The sequence below is a fragment of the Mauremys mutica genome, chromosome 15 (genome assembly GCF_020497125.1).
Source record: "Mauremys mutica isolate MM-2020 ecotype Southern chromosome 15, ASM2049712v1, whole genome shotgun sequence".
Taxonomy (NCBI): domain Eukaryota; kingdom Metazoa; phylum Chordata; order Testudines; family Geoemydidae; genus Mauremys; species Mauremys mutica.
In genome coordinates, this window is record NC_059086.1 from 9,680,066 (window position 1) to 9,706,033 (window position 25,968).

The 25,968-nt window shown below is 49.4% G+C and overlaps 1 protein-coding gene across 1 annotated transcript in view; it reads left to right on the forward strand.

Annotated features, from left to right (window-relative positions):
- The window catches only part of LOC123350247 (deleted in malignant brain tumors 1 protein-like), a 271,642-nt gene that overhangs the window by 207,389 nt on the left and 38,285 nt on the right, over positions 1-25,968 (forward strand). Inside the window, exons 14-16 of the mRNA XM_044988732.1 lie at positions 14,176-14,505; positions 21,040-21,369; positions 24,524-24,853. Of these exons, the coding sequence (XP_044844667.1) occupies positions 14,176-14,505; positions 21,040-21,369; positions 24,524-24,853 (990 nt within the window). The remainder of the gene's footprint in view (positions 1-14,175; positions 14,506-21,039; positions 21,370-24,523; positions 24,854-25,968) is intronic.

Below are 25,968 nucleotides of genomic sequence, written 5' to 3' on the forward strand. Positions count from 1 at the left end.
TATGGAGCCAACACATGTAATTTTGATGCTGATGTCAGGCTAAGGCAACCACTAATCAGCTCCCAGTCACCAAGATGCTTATGCCAGTGTCTGCCCTGCAGCATTGCACTGGAGCGAATATCAGTGACAGGAGTGAGGGTGTAAATCTGCTCCCCAGGAGGTTCCTGCCAGCAGTGTGGGGAGTGATCTTTTTCATTAAGTGCTCTAGAGGGAGCAGTAGGTCAGACTGCCGTCCAGTCTGCCTAACTAGGTGAGAGCTGGCTGGGAGGGGAGTGGACAAACTTCAACATTGCCCAAGTGATTAGCCTGGTCGGGGTAGGGAGCCCTTGACAGGCAGTGGCTGTGTGTACAGACCGGTCATACCCGTCGGCGGGAGGCACTACATTCCCCAGCGACACGACAGATCAGAGGCCCAAGAACCTCTTTAAGTGTTTATTCCCTTGGGTGTTTGCAGACTCCAGCATATCTGAAGGGGCTCCGCTCCGACTGGTGAATGGTTCGAGTCGCTGCGTTGGGAGACTTGAGGTGTTTCACAACCTGCAGTGGGGAACCGTGTGTGATGACAGCTGGGACTTACAGGATGCCAGAGTTGTGTGCAGGCAGCTGGGCTGTGGGACGGCGCTATCAGCCCCAGTTGGGGCTCATTTTGGGCGAGGATCTGACCATATTTGGCTGAATAATGTCAACTGTACAGGGACAGAAGTTGCCCTCTCCGATTGCAGGGCTCGGCCTGTGGGAGACAATAACTGTACCCACGGAGAAGATGCTGGTGTCAAGTGCTCAGGTAACCTTCCTCCATCATGCCACTGTGGGTGGTGCAGGGATGGGGTGGGAAGCTTTCAGCACAGACCCAGCTCTCCTGTTTGAGTCAGTGCTGACCCCAGTGCCCCAGCACAGCACTTAAGGCCTGTGCTGCAGGGAGCAGTATCGTGCGCTTCAGAGAGAGACCCTCCCCATCACTGATCGCTCTAACCCCCCTGCCCCACTAGAGCACAATGGGGCGCTGGGTAACCGAAGATCCCATTTGTGGGATTTGGGGTCAAATGGAGCCTGCAGACGCTCAGGGGTCCCTTTATGTGGGTTTCCTACCACTGCCACTCTGGGCGATTTCCATCTCAGCTAATTACCTCCAAACTTGTATTATCCCCACTGCTATGACTGGAGACAGGGTTCTTCCTCACTCTCCTACAGAGCCCATGAGTTTCTGTGCCTGATCTCTCAGCTGCCCTTTTCCACCCCAGAAGTGGCTGCATGGCAGTAGTGGGGAGTAGGGCTGTTAAGTGACAAAAAAAATGTATTATGATTAATCATGCAATTAATCATGCCTTTGCACAATAATAGACTACCATTTATTTTAATTTTGGAGGGATGTTTTCTCCATTTTCAAATATATTGAATTCAATTACAATACACAATACATAGCAGGAGATACACAATTCCCCACCAAGGATTTCAGTCACAAATTAAATTAACACATTATCACCATGGTGGCCAAAGCATGAAGGGGCATATGAATGGTTAGCATATCCAGCAATACTAGCTGCAAAAGTGCCATACGAACGCCTATTCTGACTTTCTGGGGACATTGTAAATAAGAAGCAGGCAGCATTAAATCCCATATATGTAAACAAACTTGTTTGTCTTAGCGATTGGCTGAACAAGAAGTAGGAGTGAGTGGACATGTAGGCTCTAAGTTTTACATTGTTAAGTGCAGTTATGCAACAAAAAAGAAATCTACATTTGTATTTTGCACTTACACGAGAAAGAGATTGCACTACAGTACTTTTATGAGGTGAATTGAAAAATACGATTTCTTTTATCATGTGTACAGTGCAAATATTTGTAAACCAAAATAGTAATAAAAAGTGAGTGCTGTACACTATGTTTTCTGTGTTATAATTGAAATCAGTATGCTTGAAAATGTAGACAAACATCCAAAATATTTAATAAGTTTCAATTGGAATTCTATTGTTTAACAGTGCGATTATGTGACGGGGTCAGGACTCACCACCGCTGGCACCTCCTGCTGGTTGCTCCAGGGATTAGCTCTTGTCAGCTACTGAGCGCGCTCTGTGTGTGGTGTCTCACCTGTTGTCTGCTCTGCTGGTTTGGGAACTGCGTTGCTCCCCGCTCAGCAATGTCTGCTCTAGGACACTGCCCTCTGCCAGTGCCCACTACTCTACTCTCACCCCCTTCCAGAGAAGTGTGTGTGTGGGGGGGTTAACAACAGCCTTCGGCTTGCACCTGCTTCAGTGGCCAACCACAACCCCAAAGTCTAGCCTCTCACCTCAGGGGCAAGTTGCAGTCTGTCTCCACAGTCCTCCGTGGCCAGGTGCAGTGCAAGGGAGGGACCCAGGCTGACCCGTTACCCTGGGTCCTGACCCAGGGACCCTCTAGTGGCAGCCTCTCTCTGCCCTCCTTCTCTCCCCTCTTGTCCGCCTGTCTTCCCTTGGCCACTTCCCCTTTGGCCCTGTGCACCCTGTCGACCCTTTTTAGTAGGGGCTGCAGCCTGACAGGTAACCAGGTCAGAGCTCTCCTCTGCTTCCTGGAGCCTGCCCAGCACTGCTCTTCTAAGGTGCTACCTCCTTTCCTCAGGAGCCAGTCCTCCCTTGCTAGTCAGGGAGAGACTGCCTTTTCCTTTGCTAGGCAGCCTTTATATATAACCCATCCCGGCCCTGATTGGCTGCCTCTTCCTTGGCCCTGATTGGCTCTCCACAGGCCTTCACTGATTGGCTGCTGGTCTGTACAGCCTCTCTGGCCTGTCCCAGCCCTTTTCCTTATGGAGTGGGGCAGTCACCCCACTACAGATTAAAACTGCGATTAATTTTTAAATTGTGATTAACTTTTTTGTGTTGATCGCGTAAGTTAACTGCGATTAATCTACAGCCCTAGTTTGAAATAAAGTGTTTCAGGTATTCCGCACATTCTGAGAATGACATTTTCCTCGAACCTCCTCTAGCCTTTCTGTTTCTGGTGTTGACGCTGACTTACCTCCTCACTGCTGGAGAAACACAGGCCCAGCACCAGAAACAACCCGTAACTGCGGATAGTGGGAGGGCCGAATGAACATGCTAGATATAAGCCAAGCAGCAGTCGGGGTGGGAATGGGGGGCATGTGACCCTGCACCCAGATGGATCAAGTATCATGGGGTAGCTGTGTTAGTCAGTATCCACAAAAACTACAAGGATTCCGGTGCACCTTAAAGACTAACAGATTTTTTTGGGCAGTTTCAGAGGTTATTCAGTCCCGTCATCCACCAGCATCACTAGTGATCAGATGCACAGGAACCTCCCTGAGTGTTTATTCCCTTGGGGCTTTGCAGAATCTGGCATCTCAGAAGTGGCTCAGCTCCGACTGGTGAAAGGTCTGAATCGCTGCGCTGGGAGGGTCGAGGTGCTTCACAACCAGCAGTGGGGAACGGTGTGTGACGACAACTGGGACATAACTGATGCTGGAGTTGTGTGCCGGCAGCTGGGCTGTGGGACGGCGCTATCAGCCCCAGGAGGGGCTCGATTTGGGCCAGGATCAGATCATATCTGGCTGGATGACGTCAACTGCACAGGGACAGAAGCTGCCCTCTCCGATTGCAGAGCTCGTCCTTGGGGAAACAATAACTGTAACCATGGAGAAGATGCCGGTGTTGTGTGCTCAGGTAACCTTCTTCCACTACTGTGCATGTTGCAGGGAGCAGGGTGGGAAGCTCATTACGGGGTATTGTCCCCTCACAGCCATTGCTGACCCCACCACGGTGCTTTGGGGCCTGAGCTGCAAGGAGCAATATGTCGGTTCCAGTAGGGAGCGCTCTCCTCTCACACGCTGTGGTGACCCTAATTCCCTTGTGTGGGTCTATGGGCCTGTGATGTCGGGAGTGGGGCACGGGCTTAATGCGGTGCCAAGGGCCCTTGGCATGAGGAAACCTTGTCTGCGCCTGCTGGGGGGAAGCATCCTGACTCCCTAGGCCTTAGGCCACACAAGCCGTGTCCTCTAGGTCTTCTGGGGTGGTCTCTCTCCAGGTTGACAATAGGCAAACTCCAGCCCATAGCAGCGCCCAGCCCTTGTTCCACTGGGCATTCATAGCAGTCACAGATCTACTGCTCCCAAAGGAACAGGGCTCCCAGCTGACCAGCTCCACCCCCCATCTCTGCCCCGATCAACGCACAGCCCTAGATCCCTTCACAGTGACAAGGACAAGTGATGTCACAGAGTGTAGAGATTCGAGGATGTCGAAGAAAACTCAGTTCTCGCTTATGTTTAGGTGCAGCAAAAACAAATACTTTATTATAATACTCTAGTGAACACAAGAGGGAGAGAGTGTCAGGAACTGGGTTGCCCCTTGTCCTGAACAGATCTCTCTCAATTAGTAAAACAATCATAACAATCTTTATACCTTCTTAACAGACAGTGGCTAGCAAACTTGCAGACAGTAAAAGTAAACATTTGCATTTGTTTATACATAAGCCTATTCATTATCTTATTTGTCTGCAATACCAGAACAGAAAACAAGACTGCAATTCACAAGGTCGTAACGACTTTTCACACAATTCACTCTGCACCAGATACAGGGTAACAGCTTAACCTCTGCTAATTAGTTAACATACATTAAGATCCCTTCAAACCTTTATTAATTAATTCTTGGCCTCCACATTCCCCCCTTTTGTACTTCTAGTACAACAAATACCTCAAATCTCAATTTGCATCAAACCATGGATTTCAGAGTCCACAGGAGACATCTCAACCTTAGGGGTTTTCATGGGATGTAAGGACAATGCATGATTAGCATGAACATGAAAAGTAGTATTACTATCATTACGCCCTTTACAACAACAACAACAATAACATAATCCCACACCAACTAACAACACTACAAACAATAACATCCCCATAGGAATAAAATAATGGGGTTGTCGTACAGTTTTGGTAACAAAGCACAACACATCAAACTTAGTACATAAAGTAGAAACTCTATAAGCTGTATGAAAGGCATTCTGCTCAGCATGATATATATTCTGAAGCATGTGAATCTGCCCTTGCAACTCAGAGATTCTGCGAACCTCTGGCAACAATGAAAGCAAATTCTGAAACCGATCAGGTACTATCCTAGTCCAATTAAAATATACCTGAAATCTAAGAGCTACATGTAACATTCTATCTGCAGGCCAGTAAATAATATGATTGCCTGCAGCAGTGGTAAGATTAATATGTATATCTTGTAACGTGGTGGCATTAACGTACACACAGCTATCATTAGCCTGAAAAAGTGGGTTTCCTGTAAGGGTAGTCCCTCGACCTTTACCCTCCCAGCAAATATTGTCACAAACAGTGACAACTTCCCCTGGCTTCAGTTTCCGTATACACTGAAGCTGTGGTGGTTCTAACGGCCAAAATGTCCATAAATTCCCTAACCCCATCCAAATATCAGCTGTAATCCCAGGAGCACTAACTAAAAATCGATTAGGAGAATCAGGTGGCCTGACTTCCCAGATATCTCGGTGAATCACCCAATCCCACATGCATCCTCCCCATGGACCCGGCAGGATTCGGTATGTGGGAGCCCACACCCCCTTAACCGGTCCATATGCTTGGAAGGAGCACTGTGAACGTCCACATTTCCATCCAGAAAGTCTCCAAGTATGTCTCCATGGCCACAGATCAGATGGTACTCCTGACGTGTCTGTAAGGGCAGTGGGCCAAGCTTGGTGCACTAGATCATTCCGAATGGCCATCAGCTGGTCATTCAGGAAATCCTGAATTTCCGAACATGCTAGATCCCACTGCAATGCCTTCCCAGCTTCAGTTATATTCAGTACCATCTCTCTCAATAAATTCTGGGTCAGAGAACTAAGGGCGGAAATGACATGTAACTCACCCACTCCGGTTCGCACTTGTGTCAGCTGTGCCCCAGAAATCAGGCCAGTGGCCTTCTCTAATTGGCCCAATTTCTCATCAAGCTCCTGGGTCTTAAAAATATTCCAAACAGCAGCTGCAGAATTGGCCCCATCCCACAAGGATCCGGCTAGATCCCTCTTCTTTCTAGAGGAAATAACCCAGGCCCTCAGTTGTGCTAATCTAATGGCAGCCCCTTGGGAACAATTTGGATATGTAGAGGTGATGTGAAAACTAGATAAAGGCAATGTAAACTTCACAGTCCCTAGTGTAGTGTTTAGTACAGTCCACCGATATTCTGGCACATTTCCCCTCAGCGTAGGTCTATACCACATCTGTTGGTTGTAGACCTGCATATATTTCTGAGAGGCATTAATATCAATAGCATAAGAGGGAGTGTATTGCAATAAAGTACAAGTCACATTATCAGTCACTGGAATGGTCTCAAGACAGGTAAAATTTCCAGTAGTAGAACAAACTCTTTGGGTAGTCGTTTGATTATTCACTAATTGGGTAACCAAATAACAATAAGGGCCTCTTTCAGGTAACATAGCACAAAGTCCAGGAATAACCATCATATCTACTTCACTATGGAATCCATCAATTTCATATCTAAAGTCTAGGGCTGATCTGCAGTAATATTATGGATCTCTATTGCCACTGATCCATTTGTTTTCCACTCAATGGTTCTCTCATATGAAGTCTGTTGAACTTTAAAAAATAGGCTTTCTGAGCAATATTCTAATAAATCACTAAGATGGGAAGGTCTGGGCCAACGAATCTCATTAGAATATACAATTTCGTTTACATCTGGATAAATTACAGAAGTGACGGCCAGGGTTGAGGGGCTAGTGGGGGTAACCTTTGTGGTAGCAAGGTGCTTTTGGTAGTCATTATCTGAAAGCCAATTAGGGAGGGCAGTACATCCCCAGGGTACTTGTCCATAAGCACAGAGCCCTGCCCCTGGAAGAAATCCAAGCCACCATTGAACCCCACACGCCCAAGCACGCTCCCCACAGTTCCCTCCTTGCCAATAAACGATGCTTCGTTTCTTCCACCAGGGCCAGTTCATAATGTCTCTTTTAGTCAGGAATCCCTGGACTCTGGAGGAGTTTGCAGAACGAATGCATCTTCTCCTCTTCCCCAAAAACAATCGTGCTCTAGCATGATAAAGGGAAGAGGGTTGTAATGTGGGAATACCTTTAGAAAAATCCAAAGGCACAGTAGGTCCGTCAGAGGACAAGGGAGAGGTCACCAGTACGTCACCTTGTCCTCTTCTTCCGCTGTCCAGCAGGAACAGCAGGGCTAGAAGAAGGAGCACGTTGATCATCAGTAGGTGTGGCCTCCCGAGGTGGAGGGGTCTTTTTGCAGTGCGATGCATGGGTCCAGGCAGGTAGTCCTTGACACTTCACAGCAGTGTTGGTAGTCAACAGGACTTGGAAAGGGCCTTTCCAGCGTGGAGCCAGGGCAGTCTTTCGTTGATGGACCTTTATGTAGACCCAGTCTCCCGGTTCCAATGAGTGGCAAGGTTGCACAGGATCCTTCGGTAAGGCTTCCTTCACCTGTGTATAAAAAGACTTAACACATTTCATTAGTGCCTGACAATACTTAAGCATTATATCATCCATCAAATGAATGTCCATCTGAGCTAAGGTCAGTGGGGTGCAGTTGGTAGTCGCATTGGGCGCCCCGTCAAAATCTCATGAGGGCTGAGTCCAGTCTTTCGATTGGGAATGGCTCTCATACTCATCAGTGCCAATGGAAGGGCATCTGGCCACTTTCAGTTCGTTTCAGCACAAATCTTGGCCAGTTTATTTTTTAAAATCCCGTTCTGGCGTTCCACTGTCCCAGCAGATTGTGGGTGATGAGGGCAGTGTTGTGTTGGATCTGCAAAGTTGTACATAACTCCTTTACAATCTGTCCAGTAAAGTGAGTTCCACGATCACTGTTGATACTCACAGGAATGCCAAAACGAGGGACAAAATCCTTAAGCAGAAGTTTCACAACAGTCCTGGCATCTGCCTTCCTGCAGGGAAAAGCTTCAACCCAATTGGTAAATACATCAACTAAAACCAATACATATTCATAACCACAACATTTAGACATTTGAATAAAATCAATCTGAATATTTACAAAAGGTCCCCAAGGAGGAGGGTGGGCTGCTCGCATAGCTTTAACAGCTTTACCAATGTTGTGTTGTTGACAAATCACACAGTGTTGACAGTAGGAATGGGCAACAGAAGGGAAAATGGGTGCAAACCAATCTCGGGCAACTGCAGCAACCATCCCCCCTTTGCTCACGTGTGCCATCCCATGGTATATGCGAGCAAGATAGGGCAATAACATCTTTGGTGCCACCAGGCGACCATCCGGGGCACGCCAAAGATTATCAGAATGTAAAATGCAGCCAGCAGCACTCCAAGAGTGCTTCTCAGTTCTTGATGTTGCCTCCTGGATCTTAGCCAGATCGTCAAGGGAGGCCAGTGAAGGCTGCTCTATCAGTACACAGGAATGTACAGCCTGAGGTGCAGAAAGAGCCGCTGTCCTAGCTGCAGAGTCAGCTAGAGCATTCCCACGGGTAACTTCATCATGAGGGGTCTTGTGAGCAGTACATTTAACAACAGCTATAGCTTTAGGCAACAAAAGAGCATCCAAAAGAGCAGAAACATAAAAACCATTCTTAATAGGAGAACCAGTGGATGTAAGGAAGCCTCTATATTTCCAAAGCAATCCAAAATCATGAACCACTCCAAAAGCATAACGAGAATCTGTATAGATAGTGACCGTTTGATCTCTAGCCAGAACACAAGCTCGAGTCAAAGCCACCAGTTCAGCTACTTGCGAGGAAAACACTGAAGAAAGGAAAGCACTTTCAACAACAGCACAGGTAGTGCAGACAGCATAACCAGCAACTAATGTACCCTTAGAATCTCGCAAGCACGAGCCATCCACAAAATAAAGGAGATCAGGATTCTGCAAAGGCACATCCAGTAAATCATCTCTAGGACGAGTAAGAACAGACGTTACAAACACACAATCATGTGGGGTTCCATCTTCAGGCCCAGGCAACAAAGAGGCTGGATTAAGAACAGGGCAACGAGCCAAAGTAATATGAGAGGAAGAAAGCAAAACCAGTTCATATTTGATAAGACGAGAAGCGGATAAATGCTGCGTCCTAGATTTCAACAAGAGTGCAGCCACAGCATGCGGAACACACACACTCAAAGGAGAACCCAATACAATAGATTCAGATAACTGAACAGAAAGGGCCGTTGCCGCTACAGCCCGTAAACAAGGGGAAAATCCTACCGCCACAGCGTCTAAGGCAGTACTGTAGTAGGCAATTGGACGGTGTTTGTCCCCGTGCTTTTGCGTTAGTACAGCCAAAGCAAACCCATTACGCTCATGACAGAAAAGAGTAAATGGTTTAGTATAATCAGGAAGTCCCAGGGCCGGAGCAGTAGATAGTCTCTGTTTAATAGCAACAAAAGCACTCTCAGCCTCTGGGGGCCAAGGAAGAGGTTCAGGGGTACCAGACTTAGTCAGATCCTGTAAGGGTTTAATCACTGTTGCATAACCTAAAATCCACTGCCTGCAATATCCAGTCATGCCCAGAAAAGTACGCATTTGAGAAACAGTACTAGGCCTAGGCATATTTAAAATAGCTGAAATACGAGAGTCTGATAAATGACGCTTGCCATGAGAAATATCATGACCAAGATAATGAACCTTGGGTTGACACAGTTGGAGTTTCTCTCGGGATGCTTTGTGACCTTTGGCAGCTAAAGCAGTTAAAAGAGTCAGAGTATCAGTTTTAGAAGAGTCAAAAGAGAAAGACGCCAGTAAAAGGTCATCCACATATTGTATAAGTACTGATTTTCCAGGGAAAACCACATCATCCAGATCCTTCTTCAGGATCTGAGAAAACAGGGAGGGAGATTCAGTATACCCTGGGGTAACCTGGTCCAGGTATACTGACATCCTTTATAAGTAAAGGCAAACAAATACCCTTGGAGTAGCAAGGAGACGGGTTGGAAAGAAATGGTTTCATGGCCAATAAAATCATACCACGCTGACTAGAGCCTAGACTCATTGAACCAGACACTTTTCTGTCTGGTAGAGCAACGCTCACTCCACAGTCCTTCCAGGGTTTTACTCCAGGCTTGGCTGAGATCTCCTGTTCCTGAGACAAATGCTGTCAGCTGCCTCCTGGGTGAAAGGGAGCTCTTGTCCCCTTCTCTTTCTTCGTAGGTATATAAGGCTGATAGACCCCGGTCATCGGAATCAAACCTGGAACCTCTGAAGCTTAGTGCATGAGTCTCTACTGCATAAGCTAAAAACCAACGGGCTGTTAGCTAAGGTTGCAGAGCAGAGTCATTTTATCTCATTCTCAGTGAAACTAGATGGAACAGAACACAGAACCCACAAGATGTGTGGGTTACAGGTACAGCTTATTGTCTTCCCAGAGGGGGGTCTCTCTTTGGAGACTTGTGCTGAGAGTCCTTTGTCTTTGCAAATTCTCAGGCCCCCCCCTGGACCCAGACAGTGAATACAGCCTGTCTCCATGGCTGGGCTTTGTTCTATGTGCTGATTGGCTCAGTCGAAGGGATTGCCATGGCGCAGGTGACAAGCTTCACTTCAACACTTCTAGAGCCTCATATTCTACACTTTACATCTCTCCTCAACTATGTCCCATACAAACATCTTGCCCCCATGAGGGCGACGAGTGGGCTGCTGGCTCTTGGTAGAGACCTCACATACCACCTCTGATGAGCGGTTGTCCATATATGTCACCCTGAGGATCCCCGTAAAACTTAAGGCATCCCTGTGCCCTCTGCCAGTTGGTGTCTAGTTATCTCTGGGCCAGACTCCTCTGCAGCACAATGGGGACCTGGGGAACTGCAGCTCCCACTGGTTGGATCTGGTGTCAATGGAGCCTGCAGCCGCTCACTCCAACTAAAAATCCAGGGCCAATTTCTCAAGATCCAGTTCCCAGTCACTGTGTTCCACTGGATTTGCATTTCAGGGAATTAGTCCTAAAGTTGTAACTTCCCCAAAGGCTGGACACAGGAGACACAATTCTTCCTCACGTTGTGCCCTACACAGCCTACATATTCCCTGTCCTGTTTCTCAGCTGCCCTGTCCTACCCCAGGCTATATGTCCCTGGCCTCTCTACTGTGACCTCTGCAGGTCGCTCTCTTGAGGCTCCACCCAGCTCCAGTGACTGTCAGCTCCTAGTGGGGAAATCTCAGTGCTGAAGCAGGCTGGGCAGAAACACTGTCTCCCAGCAGGTGATTTCAGCTCTAGTGATCACTGAAACCAAAAAGACTCCTAATGGAGCCTTCATTAACTCTATCTTTGAAGAGTGGGGAGGGGCAGATTAAAACATGCCTAGACCTCTTACTCAGAGCCCACACCCCTCAGCAGGAACACCCATCTCCACCCCCTCTCACTATTGATAGGGGTCTGGTATCTGACTCCCTGGTTAGTGAGTTTAGTTCAGTTGTGGGTGACCCCCTCAGTCAGGGCAGGCTAAGCACAGTTCTGCTGCCCTTTACTCAGACAATCAGGACAACATTATTTCACTACCCTGCATTCAAGTACTACAGTGATTTGTAACCCAGCACCACCCAACACAGCTCTGTCTGCTGGATACCTAGGCAGAGTGGGTGTGACTTGTAAACACAGTCGGTCTTGAAACCTTTCCCCCTCCCCAGCTCATCACTAGCTGTCAGGGGAGAGCTCATTCCCACCATGCTTATGTCTAGCTTGTTCAGCCATCTGACTGTGCATCCTCAAGGTCCAGTCTTCTAACGGGGATCTCGTCCACCACGTGTGACTGTCTGTATTCCTGCCCCACAGGCACACTTAGAAGATGGGGCTAAGCCAAATCTCTGCATTGCAGCAGTCCCTCTGGCCAGTCCAGTGTTGGCTTCAGGAGGGGGCCGATCTGCTTGTAGGAAGTGTGCATTGCCTCTGCCCTGGTCAGAACCATTGTCAGCCTGGTGTGCAGCAGGTTCCTGCCAGCCGCCACTGTGCTCCAGGGGGATTGTCTCTGGGTGAGATTTTCAGGGAGCGATGGCACCAACACATGTAAATTCGATGCTGATATCAAGCTAAGGCAACAACTAATGACACGGGTGACTGTGTTCAGCTCCCAATCACCAAGATGCTTATGCCAGCGTCTGCCCCACAGCACTGCACAGTATCGCACTGGAGCGAATACCAGTGTCATGAGTTTGATTATAGAAACCCACCTGATGTGCTGAGACTACCTGTGAGCCCATTTTCTCTGCCAGTTTGGGCCTCTAGAACCCTGTGTTGTTGAGACAGATATGCTAATCTGCTGCAACACAGACCCAGGGTATGCCCCACACCCGGGGCCGGTGCAAAGATGTTTCGTGCCCTAGGCAAAACTTCCACCTTGCGCCCTCCTCCGTCCCCTAACCCCCGCCCTGAGGCGCCTCCCCCACACACAGTAGCTCCCCCCCCCTGCCCTGATGCGCCATCCCTGCAGCAGCTCCCCACCCTCCACCCTGAGGCACCCCCTCCACCCCAGCTCACCCCTGCTCCACCTGCACCCCGAGCACAACGTCGCTGCTTCACTTCTCCTGCCTCCCCGGCTTGCGGCACCAATCAGCTTAGTGCCGCAAGCGTGGGAGGCAGGAGAAGTGAAGCAGCCATGGCATGCTCGGCGAGGAGGCGGAGCAGGGGTGAGCCGGGGTGGTGAGTTCCCCTGCGTCCCGCCCTCCCCTCCCTTCACTTGCGGCAGGCTGCCCTCCCCACACTCCCCTGCCCCAGCTCCCTCCACCTAAATGCCGGCAGTGATCACGGCGACTGAAGAAAATGCTGCTTCCCAAATCCTAGTGCCCTAGGCAACTGCCTAGGTTGCCTAAATGGTTTCACCGGCCCTGCCCACACCCCCAAAGCTGCAGCCCACGCCCCCAAAGCTGTAGACTTAACTGAAAACGGCTTAGCAAGTGCTCCTGTCTCTAGCACCAAGAGACCCAGCTCCCAATGGGATCCAAACACGAAATAAATCCATTTTACTCTGTATAAAGCTTATACAGAGTATAACACATTACTTTTTTAATAAGCATCATCAGCATGGAAGCATGTTGTCTGGAGTGGTGGCCGAAGCATGAAGCGGGATATGAATATTTAGCATATCTGACATGTAAATACCTTGCAATGCTACCTGCAAAAGTGGCAGGCGAACGCCTCTTCTCACTTTAGGGTGACATCGCAAATAAGAAGCAGGCAGCATTATCTCCCATAAATGTAAACAAACTTGTTTGTCTGAGCGATTGGCTGAACAAGAAGTAAGACTGAGAGAATGTGTAGACTCTACTTTTTTTTCTGAGTGCAGTTATGTAACAAAAAAAATTCTACATTTGTAAGTTCAACTTTCAGGATAAAGAGCTGGCACTACAGTACCTGTATGAGGTGAATTGAAAAATACTATTTCTTTTATCATTTTTACAATGCAAATATTTGTAATCCAAAATATGGTAAAAAATGTTTTATCCGACACTTCACCAACTGGAAAGCTCTATAAATCTGCATTTCTGATCTTCATTGAAATGCTGGTTTATAGTCGAGTTGGTGGGGGGGTTGAGGCGCAGGAGGGGGTGTGGAGCAAGGGCTCTGGGAGGTACTTTGAGTGTGGGAGATGAGGTAGTACACAAGAGGAGGTGCGGGGTGTTGGATACGGGGGGCCGCTCACCTCGGATGGCTCCCTGCAAGTGCCGAGCTGTCCTGGGCTCTGGCTACTCCTAAGCAGAGGTGTGTCAGACGGCTCTGCATGCTGCCCCCACCCAGTGCTGGCTGCACAGCTCCCATTGGCTGGGCACCATGGCCAATGGAAGCTGCGGGGGCAGTGCCTGTGGGCGGAGGGAGCGCGCCAAGTTCCCTGATGCGCCTCCCCATAAGAGCAGCCAGGAAATGTTGCCTCTTACGAGAAGCCACCCGAGGTGAGTGGCCCCCAAATCCAGCACCCCGCACCCGATACTGTGCCCCAGCTGCCTGCCCCAACCCCCTCCTGCTCCCAAACTTCCTCCCTCTTAGTTAACCTGCATTTTTCATTTACCGGCACCCTCCATTCTCCCAACATGCCGGATAAAACAACTTTTACAGAAATAATTATATAAATTGACAGGGAGTGAACCCCTAACAGGCTATTGCAGAGACTGTTCAGACCCATCCGTGGGAGGCTCCATGTTTGGCAGTGTCACTAGTGATCAGATGCACAGGAACCTCCCTGAGTGTTTATTCCCTTGGGGCTTTGCAGATGCTGGCGTTTCAGAAGTGTCTCAGCTCCGATTGGTGAACGGCCCAAGTCCCTGCGCTGGGAGAGTCGAGGTGCTTCACAACCAGCAGTGGGGAACCGTGTGTGATGACAGCTGGGATATAACTGAGGCCAGAATCGTGTGCAGGCAGCTGGGCTGTGGGACGGCGCTATCAGCCCCAGGCAGAGCTCGATTTGGGCAAGGGTCAGACCAAATCTGGCTGGATGATGTTCACTGCACAGGGACAGAAGCTGCCCTCACTGAGTGCAGGGCTCGGTCTTGGGGAGACAATAACTGTAACCATGGAGAAGATGCCGGTGTTGTGTGCTCAGGTAAGCTTCTTCCACCACGCTGCATGTTGCAGGGAGCAAAGTGGGAAGCTCATTATGGGGTATTGTCCTCTCACAGCCAGAACTGACCGCAGCATGGTCCTTGGGGCCTGTGCTTCAATCAACAATATGGTGGGTCCAGTATGGAGCGCTCTCCTCTCAGAGGCTGTGCTGACCCTAATTCCCCTGTGCGGTTCCACAGGCCACTTCTGGTGTGCAGGGCAGAGTCAGGACAGGCAGGAAGCCTGCCTTAGCTCCTGCATTGCGCTGCTGACTGGGAGCAGACGGAGGTAAGCCTGTCCTCTAACCCTGAGCCCTCCCCCAAACCCGGACCCCCCACCTGAACCCCAAATCCCTCACCCAGTCCCCCACCCCAATCCCCTGTCCCAGCCCAGAGCCCCCTCCTGCACCCTGAAACCCTCTGCCCCACCCTACAGCCTGGAGCCCCCTAATGAACCCTGAAACCGTCTGCCCCACCCTACAGCCTGGAGCCCCCTCCTGCACCACAAACTGCTCATCCCCGGCCCCAACCCAGAGCCAGCAACCCCAGACGGGGCCCTCACCACCCCGCACCACAACCCCCTGTCTCAACCCACAGCCCCCTCCCACACTTTGAACCCCTAATTTCTGGCCCCACTCCAGAGCCCGCACCACCAGTGAGAGCCCTCATCCCCTCCTGCACCCCAGCCCTCCTCCAGCCCAGTGAAATTGAGTGAGGATGGGGAAAGCGAGTCACTGAGGGAGGGAGAATGTAGTGAGCGGGGGATAGGGCCTCGGGGAAGGGCTGGGGAAGGGGGCATGGACTGAGGGAAGGGGCGGGGCTAGGATGTTCAGATTTGTACAATTAAAAAGTTGGTAACCCTAGGGCTCTCCCCTTGAAATCACTGCTGGCCCCAGTGCCCCAGTGGGGTGCCAAGGGGCCTATCCTGCAGGGAGGGGTGTGTCAGTAGCGGGCACTCTTCCTTGCAATTGTGCTAGTCCTGATGCCCTAGTGAGGTGCCATGGGCCCCTAGCACGAGGAAGTCTTGTCTGTGCCCGCTGGGGAGGAACTCCCGGACTCCCTCGGCCACAGGCCACACAAGCCGTGCCCTCTAGCCCTCGTGGGGTGGCCTCTCTCTGTGTTGGCAATAGGCACACTCCAGCCCCAAGGCGTCCATATATTCCCCTGCAGCACCCAGCCCCTGTCCCACTGGGCACTCACTGCAGTCACAGATTCACTGATTCCAAAGGAACAGGGCTCCCAGGTGACCAGTTCCAACTCCCATTACCACCCTGACCACTGTACAGCACTAGATCCCTTCAGAGTGACAACAAGGACAAGTGATTTCACGGAGTGTAGAGATTCGAGGGGTAGCAAGGAGAAGGGTTGGAAAGAAATGGTTCCATGGCCAATAAAATCATACCACGCTGACTAGAGCCTAGACTCACTGAACGAGATACTTTTCTGTCTGGTAGAGCAACAGCAGGGTTTTACTCCAGGCTTGGCTGAGATCTCCTGTTCCTGAGACAAATGCTGTCAGCTGCCTCCTGGGTGAAAGGGAGCTCTTGTCCCCTCTCCTCTGCTCTTTCTTTGTAGGTACAGACCATTGTGTCTTCCCAGAGGATGTCTCTCTTCAGAGACTTGTGCTGAGGGTCCTTAATTTGCAAATTCTCAGGCCCCCACTGGGCCCAGACAGTGAATATAGCCTGTCTCCACGGCTGTGCTTTGTTCTATGTGCTGATTGGCTCAACCGAAGGGATTGCCATGGCGCAAGTGCCAAGCTTCACTTCAACACTTCCGGAGCCTCATAGTCTACATCTCTCTTCAACTATGTCCCATAGAACCATCTTGCCCCCATTAGGGTGACCAGTGAGCTGCTGGCTCTTGGTAGAGACCTCACATACCACTTTTGCTGAGCTGTTGTGCATATATCTCACCCAGGGGATCCCTGTATAACTCTAGGCACCCCTGTGCCCTCTGCCAGGTGGCGTCTAGTTATCCCTGGGCCAGAGCTCTCTGCAGGATGATGGCAGGCTGGGTAACTGCAGCTTCCACTGGTTGGATTTAGTGTCAATGGAGCCTGCAGCCGCTCACTCCAACTAAAAATCCAGGGCGAATTTCTCAAGAGTCTGTTCCGAATCACAGTGTTCCAGCGGATTTGCATCTCAGGAATTGAGCCCTAAAGTTGTAACTTCCCCAAAGGCTGGACAGAAGAGAGGCAATTCTTCCTCACTTCCTGCCCTACACAGCCTACATATTTCCCTGTCCTGATTCTCAGCTGCCCTGTTCTACCCCAGAAGTGTCTGCATGTCAGTGAGGGGAGCCTTCTTTTTTTATTTTAAAGGAATATTTTCAATCTGTATTTTAAAGAATCCTTCTTGAGGTTGCAGGAACAAACTATCCCGATGTCTAGAAAGAATAGTAAATATGGCAGGTGTCCATCTTGGCTTAACAGTGAAATCCTTGCTGATCTTAAACACAAAAACGAAGCTTACAAGAAGTGGAAGACTGGACAAATGACCAGGGAGGAGTATAAGAATATTGCTCGGGCATGCAGGAGTGAAATCAGGAAGGCCAAATCACACTTGGAGTTGCAGCTAGCAAGGGATGTTCAGAGTAACAAGAAGGGTTTCTACAGGCATGTTACCAACAAGAAGAAAGTCAAGGAAAGTGTGGGCACCTTACTGAAGGAGGTAGGCAACCCAGTGGCAGAGGATGTGGAAACAGTGAACGTACTCGATGCTTTTTTTGCCTCAATTTTCACAAATAAGGTCAGCTCCCAGACTGCTGCACTGGGCAACACAGCATGGGGAGGAGGTGACCAGCCCTCTGTGGAGAAAGAAGTCGTTCGGGACTATTTAGAAAAGCTGGACGAGCACAAATCCATGAGGCTGGATGCGCTATATCCGAGGGTGATAAAGGAGTTGGTGGATGTGATTGCAGAGCCATTGGCCATTATCTTTGAAATCTCATGGTGATCGCGGGAGGTCCCAGATGATTGGAAAAAGACCAATGTAGTGCCCATCTTTAAAAAAGGGAAGAAGGAGGATCCGGGGAACTACAAGCCAGTGAGCCTCACCTCAGTCCCTGGAAAAATCATGGAGCAGGTCCTCAAGGAATCAATTCTGAAGCACTGATAAGGTAGCCCGGGTGGGGTAGGGTGGGGTTGGGGAGGAGGGGTAGAGGGAAGGGCATTGCTTATTGTAGCCACACTACATATCAAAACTGTTTGAATGAAAGGCTTCTGTTGCTTGGGCCATCCTCTCGAGTGGAGTGGCTGGGTGCCCAGAGCCTCCCCCGGCCCCCGCATTCTTGGGCATCTGGGTGAGGAGGATATGGAACTTGGGGAGAAGTTGTACAGTGGATGCAGCGGTGGTCTGAGCTCTTGTTGGCTTTCCTGCAGCTCCACCAGACGTCTGAGCATGTCCGTTTGCTCCCCCATTAGCCACAGCATTGCATCCTGCCTCTTCTCATCGCACTCACTTAATGCTTTCCTGGATTCTGCCACTGAATGCCTCCATGCATTCAGCTCTGCCCTATCAGTGCGGGAGCACTACATGAGCTTGGAAAACGTCACTGCGAGAGAGTTTTTTTCATCTTCTAATCTGTGATAACCTCAGGGATGGAGATGATGTGGGGAGCATAGAAACATTTGCACCTGCGGGAGGATAAAAAGGGAGAATAAAATTTAAGATGATACATTTCTGAGAACAAAAGGGAGACTCTTTCACAGTGAATCAAGCAATTCACAGCAGACAGCACATGTGATTTAGGTACAAGGTCACATTTTGGCTTTCATATTGAGCGCCTGACGATATGGTGACACATCACACACGGCTGAGCAACAGAATTTGGTTTCCAGGCAGCCATGGTAAACCAAAGGGTACACGGGTTTGGCTTCTAACGCCTTCATAACATGTGGGAATATTTTCAAACTGCAGCGCCCTCCTTTCCCATAGCAAGCAATGCAGGTTGGGTTTGCCATTTAAAAGGAGGGGCTGTGGTTTTCAGGTGAAATTGCAGCACACACCAAACCCCACCTCTTCCCCCCACCGCTTGGCTATTCTCAGGGATGATCTGTTTTAGCCAAGCACAAGCATCCCAGCATGAACGGGATCCTTTTACTGTTCCCTTACAAAAATTCCCAGATTTCAACAAGGTGACCATGAAGGATATCACTCTCCTGAGGCTAACACAGAAAGATATAGACTTAATGTTGCTTGAATGCGACCAAAACCCAAGACCATTAACTGCCATGCTTTGTGCTGCAGTGATTTCAGACTACTTGCTACTGGCTTGGCGAGGTAAAGTGTCCTACCGTGGAGGATGAAATAAGGCAGCCCTCCCCAGACACCTTCTGCAAAGGCTTTCAGAGTACCTCCAGGAGAGCTTCATGGAGATGTCCCTGGAGGGTTCCCGCTCCATCCCCGGACACGTTAACAGACTTTTCCAATAGCTGTACCGGCCGCGGATGCATCCCAAGTCTTCAGGGAAAATCAGACATTAAACACAATTGCTTTTAAACCCTGTGTGTAGGTACAAATGTGCACTCACCAGAGGTGCCTTCTCCGCCTTCAGGGTTGGGGATCCTGGCTTGGGCGGGTATTAGCTCCAGGCTGATGAAAAGGTCCTGGCTACCAGGGAGAACAGATTCACAGCTTGTCTGCGGCACATTCTCCTCCTCCTCCTCTTCCTCATCCACAAAATCCTCCTCCGTGTTGCGTGAAACTCCCCTCTTGCAGGTGTCCACAGACAGTGGTGGGGTAGTGGTAGGGTCCCCCCCTAGAATGCCAAGCAGCTGATCATAGAAGCGGCATGTATGGGGCTCTGACCCAGAGCAACCATTTGCCTCCTTTGTCTTTTGGTAGGCTTGCCTGAGCTCCTTGACTTTCATGCGGCACTGCTGTGTGTCCCTGTTGTAGCCTCTGTTCATCATGCCCTGTGCGATTTTGCATATATAGTATCATTTCTTCTTTTTGATTGGAGTTCTTCCTGCACAGATTCTTCTCGCCATACAACAATCAGATCCAGTGTCTCTCATTTGCTCCATGCTGGAGCTCGTTTGCTATTCTGGGGGGACTGCGTGGTCACCTGTGCTGCTGAGCTTGCCACGCTGAGCAAATAGGAGATGAAATTCAAAAGTTCACAGGGCTTTTTCTGTGTACATGGCTAGAGCATCGGAGTTGAAAGTGCTGTCCAGAGTGGTCATATTGGAGCACTCTGGGATAGCTCCCGGAGGCCAATAACATTGATTTGCATCCGCACTACCCCAAATTCAACCCAGCAAGGTTGATTTTAGCGCTACTCCCCTCACTGGAGAGGAGTAAAGAAGTCGATTTTAAGAGCCCTTTAGGTTGATGGAATGGGTTTGGTTGTTGCTTCATTATAAAATAGACCTAGCTGTCAGGGGAGAGCTAATTCAGACCTTGCTCACCTCTAGCTTGTTCAGCCACCTGACTGTGCATCCTCAAGGTCCAGTCCTCTAACAGGGCTCTGCTCCACCACCTGTGACTGTCTGTATTGCTGCCCCACAGGCACACTGAGAAGATCGGGCTAAGCCACATATCAGCATTGTAGCAATTCCTCTGGCCAGTCCAGTCAGGGGCCCATTAAACCTAGTCCAGGATCTGAGTCCCAGGTTGGATATAGGCAGATACAAGTTAGAGCTTCTGAAATCCATCAGCACGGCAGTCTCTGTATTCATCAGAATGTCAGTCTCTCTATCCCAGAGTTGCTGCCCCTCTGTGAGGACACAGCTGTCAGCCCAGCTCTGCCATCATTCATCTGAGACTGGTACTGGGCTGGAATCACTAGACTAGTTGTGGCAAGTGAGGAGGAACCGCAGGGGCAGGTGTTTGCTTGAGGAGGGGACCGATCTGCTTGTAGGAAGTGTGCATTGCCTCTGCACTGGTCGGAACCATTCTCAGCCTGGTGCGCAGCAGTTTCCTGCCAGCTGCCACTGTGCTCCAGGCAGTTCTAACGGGGAAGGACTCTGGGTGACTTTTTCAGGGAGCTATAGCACCAACACATGTAAATTTGTTGCTGATGTCAGGCTAAGGCAACCATTAATGACACGGGTGACTGTGTTCAGCTCCCAATCACCAAGATGCTTATGTCAGCATCTGCCTCATTTGGCCTCCACTGTACAAATCCTGGTGCAACCATAGGACCGTGGTTGCAACAATGATCTACACGGTCACAGTTCATGTCAATAACACCACAATCAGCGCCAGGAGTGAGAGTGTAAATCTGCTTCCCAGGAGGTTCCTGCCAGCAGTGTGGGGAGTGATCTTTTTCATTAAGTGCTCTAGTGGGAGCAGTAGGACAGACTGCCGTCCAGTCTGCCTAACTAGGTGAGAGCTGGCTGAGAGGAGAGTGAACAAACTTCAACATTACCCAAGAGATTAGCCTGGTCAGTGGTGGGGAGCCCTTGACAGGAGGTGGCTGTGTGCAGAGACCGGTCAGACCAGTCGGCACAAGGTGCTACATCCCCAGAGACAGGAGAGATCAGATGCACAGGAAACTCCCTGAGTGTTTATTCCCTTGGGTGTTTGCAGACTCCGGCATCTCAGAAGTGGTTCAGCTCCGACTGGTGAATGGTTCGAGTCGCTGCACTGGGAGAGTCGAGGTGTTTTATAACAATAAGTGGGGCACCGTGTGTGATGACGGCTGGGACTTACAAGATGCTGGAGTCGTGTGCAGGCAGCTGGGCTGTGGGACGGCGTTATCAGCCCCACGAGAGGCTCGATTTGGGCTAGGATCTGACCATATTTGGCTGAATAATGTCAACTGCACAGGGACAGAAGCTGTCCTCTCTGACTGCCGGGCTCAGCCTGTGGGAGACAATAACTGTACCCACGGAGAAGATGCCGGTGTCGAGTGCTCAGGTAACCTTCATCCATCATGTCACTGTGGGTGGTGCAGGGATCGGGCTGGGAAGCTTTCAGCACAGACCCAGCTCTCCTGTCTGAGTCAGCACTGAGGTGCTAAGGGCCTGTATTGCAGGGAGCTGGTTCAGGGTCACAGTAAGTGTGACTCTTCCCATGGTGTCAGTGCTCACCCAATTTTCCCCAAACAGTTCTTCATGCCAGTGCTGCAGAGAGCAGGCCGGGGGCTCAGTAGGGGGCACTCTTCCCTCAAAGTCAGTGTTGTCAGAGTGCTACCGGTGTGGTGCTCTGCTTTCTCCAATGTTGATATCACTCTGCTGCGTGCGTATGTTCCCTCTGTGTGCTGCCCCAGCTCTTCGAAGATAGCTGACTCGGCAGGCCCGACGAGAACCCCCAATAACCACAGAGTCCAGTAAGATGCAAAGCCACGTTGGCTAGGTTTATCGTGACCTCGGACACAATTGCAGTTCCCTGTACGTTTCTTAGCCTAATTCAGGGCATACTACGAGAAAGTGCCTCTTGGCAATGGACTCAGCTCAGTCAGTGGCGGGACTTTCCACTGCCCCCTAGGCTGGACAAAGACACCGCCCCAGGGGTATATTCTTATACACAGGTACAAACAAGTTACACATCACTCCTGACGTATTGAGGGGCCACCCCTCTACGCAGTGAGTTTCAACCTCTCTACGTAGCAAGGTGCCGCCTCTCATCTTGTACCTGTTGGTTCGATCAAAACAACTCTATCCATCATTTTACCCTTTTGCCCCTGTCATTGGGATGGGTCGGCCTGTCCTTTTGTTATTTATGGAATGTTTCAGTATAGTGTATTCTAGTGCTGTGTTTATACTTGGGTATGCTAGGTGAATATATGTTTATGCAGCGTCAGCCATTTTCTTGCCAGCTTCTGTGAACTGAGCCGGCCTTCAGCTCACAGCCTTACTTTGCTTTTTAGCTAAGTCTTGTTCATTTAGTTCAGGCCTCAGGCCTCATACTGGGCCTTTATCAGGGCCTGCACTTACTAGTCAGTGCTGGTTCCACTGCCCCCAGCACAGCACTTACGGCCTACACTGCAGGCAGCAGTACGTGTGCCCCTGTGAGAGCCCCTCCCCGTCGCTGATAGCTGTGATCCCCCTGCCCCGCTACAGCACAATGGGGCGCTGGGTAACTGTAGATCCCATCTGTGGGATTTGGAGTTGAATGAAACCTGCAACCACTCAGGGATCCCTTTATGAAGTGTGGGGTTCCTATCACCGTCACTCTGGGTGATTTCCATCTCAGCTAATTACCTCTGAACCTGGAATATCCCCCACTGCTGTGACTGGAGTGAGGGATCTTCCTCACTTCCTCTCCTTCACAGCACATGAGTTTCTGTGCCCTGTCACTCATCTACCCTGTTCTACCCCACAGGTTGTTGCATGGTAGTGGTGGGGCGTAGGGCTGTCAAGACGTTAAAATTGTGAGATTAAAGATTAATTGCACAGTTAATTGCTCCATTACACAATAACAGAAAACTGTTATTTCATTTTTTTGATGTTTTCTACATTTTCTACTTTGATTTCAATTACAACTTAGAATTCAAAGTGTACAGTTTATATTTAAGTACTGTAAAAAAGAAACAAAAGAAATGGTATTTTCAATTCACCTCATACAAGTACTATAGTGCCAGCTCTTTATCCTGAAATTTGAATTTATAAATGTAGAATGATTTACAAATAATAACCACAATCAAAAATAAAACAATGTAAAATTTTAGATCCTACAAGTCCACTCAGTCCTATATCTCGTTCAGCTAAACGCTCAGAGAGACAAGTTTGTTTACATTTACAGGAGATAATGCTGCTTGCTTCTTGTTTACAATGTTGCCTGAAAGTGAGAACAGGCATTCACATGGCATTGTTGTAGCCAGCGTTGCAAAATATTTATGTGCCAAATCCGCTAAAAATTCATATGTCCCTTCATGCTTTGACCACTATTCCAGAGGACATGTGTCCATGCTGATGATGGGTTCTGCTCGATAACAATCTAAAGCAGTGCAGACTGACAAATGTTTGTTTTCATCATCTGAGTCAGATGCCACCAGCAGAAGGTTGATTTTCTTTTTTGGTGGTTCAGGTGCTGTAGTTTGCGCATTGGAGTGTTGCTCTTTGAAGACTTCTGAAAGCCTGCTCCACACCTTGTCCCTCTCAGATTTTGGAAGGCACTTCAGATTTTGAAGTGCTATAGCTATCTGACAAATCTCACATTAGTAACTTCTTTGCGTTTTTTCAAATCTGCGTAAGTGTTCTTAAAAGGAACACATGCTGAGACATCATCCGAGACTGTTATAACATGAAATATATGGCAGAATGCAGGTAAAACACAGAGCAGGAGACATACCATTCTTCCCCAAGGATTTCAGTCACAAATTAAATTAACACATCACTTTTTTAACAGCATCATCAGCATGGAAGCATGTCATCTAGAATGGTGGCCAAAGCATGAAGAGGCATATGAATATTTACCATATTCGGCATGTAAATACCTTTCAATGCCAGCTATAAAAGTGCCTCTTCTCACTTTCAGGTGACATTGTAAATAAGAAGCAGGCAACATTATCTCCCATAAATTTAAACAACAATGTCTGTCTTCGCAATGGGCTGCAGAAGAAATAGGACTGAGTGGATGTGTAGTCTCTAAGTTTTGGAGATTTTTTTTTGAAATTCAACCTTTTACTATACAGAGATTGCCCTACAGTACTTGTATGAGGTGAATTGAAAAATATTATTTCTTTTATTATTTTTGTAGTGCAAATATTTGCAATCCAAAAAAATAATAATATAAAGTGACCACTTTACACTGTGTTTTCTTTGTTGTAATTGAAATCAATATATTTGAAAATGTAGAAAAACATCCCAAATATTTAATAAATTTCAGTTGGCATTCTATTAACAGTGCGATTAAAACTGAGATTAATCATGATTCATATTTTAACTTGCGATTCATTTTTTTGAGTTAACTGCGATTAATTGACAGCCCTAGCAAAGAGTCAACCCCTGACAGGCAGTGGCAGAGGCTGTTCAGCCAAGTAAGTCTGAGGTGCTACGTTCCCAAGTGTCACTAGTGATCAGATGCACAGGAACCTCCCTAAATATTTATTCCTTCGGGGTGTTTGCAGACGCTGGCATTTCAGAAGTGGCTCATCTCCGACTGGTGAATGGCCCGAGTCGCTGCGCTGGGAGGGTCGAGGTGCTTCACAACCAGCACTGGGGAACCGTGTGTGATGACAACTGGGACTTACGGGATGCCAGAGTCGTGTGCAGGCAACTGGGCTGTGGGACGGCGTTATCAGCCCCAGGCGGAGCTCGATTTGGACGAGGGTCAGACCGAATCTGGCTGGATGACGTTCAGTGCACAGGGACAGAAGCTGACCTCACTGAGTGCAGGGCTCGGCCTTGGGGAGCCCATAACTGTAACCATGGAGAAGATGCTGGTGTTGTGTGCTCAGGTAACCTTTATCTACCACCCTGTGTGTTGCAGGGAGCAGGGTGGGAAGCTTATTACAGGGCATGGTCCCCTCACAACCAGTGCTGACCCCAGCATGGTGCTTGGGGCCTGTGCTTCAGGGACAATATGGCGGTTCCTGTAGGGAGCCCTCTCCTCTCAGTCTGTGCTGACCCTAATCCCGCTGTGCGGTTCTATGGGCCTGTGCTGCAGGGAGCAGTGTGAGGGCTCAGGAGAGGATGCTCATGCTCTCCCCTTGAAGTCAGTGCTAGCCCCCGTGCCCTAGTGCGGTGCTAGGGGGACTGTAGGTAGGCGGGTGTCAGTAGGGGGCACTCTCCATTTGCAGTTGTGCTGGCCCTAATGCCTCTTGTCTGTGCCCACTGGGAGCAGCTCACTGACTCCCTCGGCCACAGGCCACACAAACCGTGCCCTCTAGGCCTTGTGGGGGGGGCTGACCTCTCTCCTGGTTGGCAATAGGCACACTTCACCCCTCGGCCCTCTGAGCGTCTCCCTGCAGCACTGAGTCCCTGTCGCGCTGGGCATTCACAGAAGTCACACATCTGCTGATCCCAAAAGAACAGGGTCCCAAGGTGACCAGCTCCACCTCCCATCTCTGCCCCAGTCAACACACAGCTCTAAATCCCTTCCTAGTCACACCAAGTACAAGTGATTTCACAGTGTAGCGATTCGAGGGGTAGCAAGGAGACGGGTTGGAAAGAAATGGTTCCATGGCCAATAAAATCATACCACACTGACTAGAGCCTAGACTCATTGAACCAGACACTTTTCTGTCTGGTGTTAGGGGGCTTATACCTTCACCCTCTCACTTCCCTGGTCCTTGTTGCATGAACAGAGAGCAACAATACTCGAAGTCCAAAGGCGCAAGCAATTTGATATTTATTGGGGTGAACTTCCAGCAAGCATGATTCCAGTTTCCTTCCTTAGTGTCCCCCTTCCCAACTCTGACACCACAGAGCCTTGTATGTGTCCTTGTTTCTGTTCCCATCCCCTGTTCCCATTTCCCGTTTTAGTAAAACATGATCCCAATTCCCCCATCCCCAGTCCCTGTTCCCATTTCCCCCACTCTTCCTGATTGACTGCAGACTATATAGTAAAACC